General features: G+C 58.2%; 1 protein-coding gene across 1 annotated transcript in view; it reads right to left on the bottom strand.

Moving 5' to 3' along the window:
* Positions 1-2,314: 2,314 nt before the first annotated feature.
* The window catches only part of SEMA3G (sema domain, immunoglobulin domain (Ig), short basic domain, secreted, (semaphorin) 3G), a gene marked incomplete at its 5' end in the record, with an annotated part of 7,463 nt that continues 7,344 nt past the window's right edge, over positions 2,315-2,433 (bottom strand). The window contains one exon of the mRNA XM_010015236.1: positions 2,315-2,431. Coding sequence (XP_010013538.1) covers positions 2,315-2,431 — 117 coding nt within the window. The remainder of the gene's footprint in view (positions 2,432-2,433) is intronic.

Raw genomic sequence — 2,433 nt, 5'->3', positions numbered from 1 at the left:
ACCGGGAGGAGCAGCACTGTACCTGCCCACCAAGTTGTCTCTTTCCACCTCCTGGGATGCGTGAATTGTGTTCATTCAGCCCCTGGAGATTTCGAGGGATCCAAATTGCCTCTGTTAGTAGGTTATCATGAGACAAGGCTGGAACGTGAGATGTGCAGAACCCTGCCTGCACCACTGACAAAACCCTCCTACTTCAGCCTCACTGATGTAAATCTGGAGGGCCAGGCAGAGACTGATGGAGGGTCAGCAGGAGGGGGAGGCCCTTTGGAGAGCTGTTTCTTCTGGTCGTTGTTCCCGCTCGGTTTGAAACACCACTGGCCCTGGCATCACTTCCAGCCTCTGTAGCTGTCCTCGGGACCAAGTCCTGCACACAGCAGAGGCCCTCTCGCTGCTACCCCGGGATATGCAGCCCAGCCCCGTCTCTGCCTCTCACTCAGAGGCAATGGGGCACAGGCGTTTCAGTGGTGTGGCTCAGATTAATGATTTAATGGCTCTGCTTGTGCAGAGCCATTAAATCTAGGCCCTGAGGAGTCAGACTTCTGTCTCTTATTTCTGGCTTTACACCCATGTCCCTCCATGTCTCTACTTGTTGCCTATCTTTCTGTTCCCCCCAGGCCTGTGATTAACCAGATCCATGTTCTTGGCTCCACTCTGGCCCATAGATCAGTGCTACCAGCTCGGCTCCCCTCCCCTCCCTGCAGAACGTGTCCCAGCCTGCCAGCCCCACCACAGCGCTCCCACCCCAGGAGACACCCCCTGCAGGCACTCCGAGGCTGCTGGAGAAGAGGGTGAGGACCCACAGCTCATCTCCATGGGTGCACCATGGACAAAGCAGTGCTGCTGGGGGACTTTGCTCCCATCAGAGACACTGTGGCTCTGCTGCTGCAGCACAAACGCACACACACACATACAGAGGGAGGAGCGATGATATCACAACCTGGCTTTTTGTGAGCTATTTAGGGGGTTTAATTATTATTATTATTATTTTTCTTTCCCGTTCCTCTGCCTGTGAACAATGCCCATCCCGGCAGGGCTGCGGTTCACACCATTGTGTGGGGCTGCCTTGCCTCAGGAAGGGGGAGATCTTTATCACCCCAGGCTGACCGGGTGAGAGGAGTGAGCTCACGTTGGGTGAGGAAAGCAGGCAAGCACCTTGCTTGTGGCCTGGATGGTGCCTGCAGCATGCGGGTGCTCTCCACACACACAGACCCAACCCTGCATCTGGAGGAGGCCCTGGGTGCTGGTTTAGCTCCACTAGCCCACATCAGGCCACTCAAACCAGCCAGGTCCCACCAACCACCAGAAACACAGATGGGCTGGGGTGCAGTCTTTCAAACTGTGCTGGGACCACCTTCTTCTGCATGTCCGTGCTCCCATCTGGTCACAGTGACTATGGTGGCATTGGTGCCTCTCGTGTTTACCCAGGAACGGGTTCAACCCACCCGCAGCCGTTTGCTTTCCTCCCCGGCCCTGCCCAGCCCTAAAACAGTCTGTGGCTGGAAGGGGGATGAAGAGGAAGGGAAAGCTGTACCCAGCCACAGCTGAGTGTGTCCTGGTGTCACAGGGGAGGCTGGAAAGAGCCCTGTACACAGGACATGCCCTGCCACAGCTTTGGCAACCCATGCGCCACGGATGACAAGGCCCATCCTGGGCACGGAGGCTTTTTTGGGATAATGCTCAGTTTTCCCCCTGCTGTAAGAGCAAGGCATCATCTGTCCCAGGCCTAGTGCTGGCATGGAAAGAGCCTGCTCCCTGCAGTGCCACACTCAGCCCCTTTATTTGCAGAGAAAGCCAACCAGCAAGCTCCATGGGTGACACAGGGACTGTGGTGGCACCACACGTCCTGAGCCCCAACCCACCCTGGTGTGGGATAATGCTCAGTTTTCCCCCTGCTGTAAGAGCAAGGCATCATCTGTCCCAGGCCTAGTGCTGGCATGGAAAGAGCCTGCTCCCTGCAGTGCCACACTCAGCCCCTTTATTTGCAGAGAAAGCCAACCAGCAAGCTCCATGGGTGACACAGGGACTGTGGTGGCACCACACGTCCTGAGCCCCAACCCACCCTGGTGACCACAGCCCCACACCAGCCACAGCACCCAGCAAGAGCAGGGGGGTGGCCAATGCGTCCCATCATGCCGTGCATTTCAGAGGTGGCTCTGCAACCACCGAGGGGACACGGACCTGCCCAGGAGCTGGCCCTGGCACCCCATCCACCATGGCCAGGACTATTGCCAGGGCAGGAGGCCCCCGGGGCCGCCAGCAGCACGGGGAGCTGGTCCTCAACCACAGCCACCCCACATCCATTACCCTGCCTTCTCTAAGTGGCCACTGCTTGCCGGGGCAGACGGCTCCTTTCACTGTGCGGTTTGGCTGTCCGTCCCTTCTTACCCGCGTCCACGCCAGCCAGGGCATGCTTGTCCTGGGCCAGCTTGGTCT

The sequence above is a fragment of the Nestor notabilis genome, unplaced genomic scaffold (genome assembly GCF_000696875.1).
Source record: "Nestor notabilis isolate BGI_N333 unplaced genomic scaffold, ASM69687v1 scaffold19875, whole genome shotgun sequence".
NCBI lineage: Eukaryota > Metazoa > Chordata > Aves > Psittaciformes > Psittacidae > Nestor > Nestor notabilis.
This window is presented reverse-complemented; position numbering and strand designations above follow the sequence as displayed.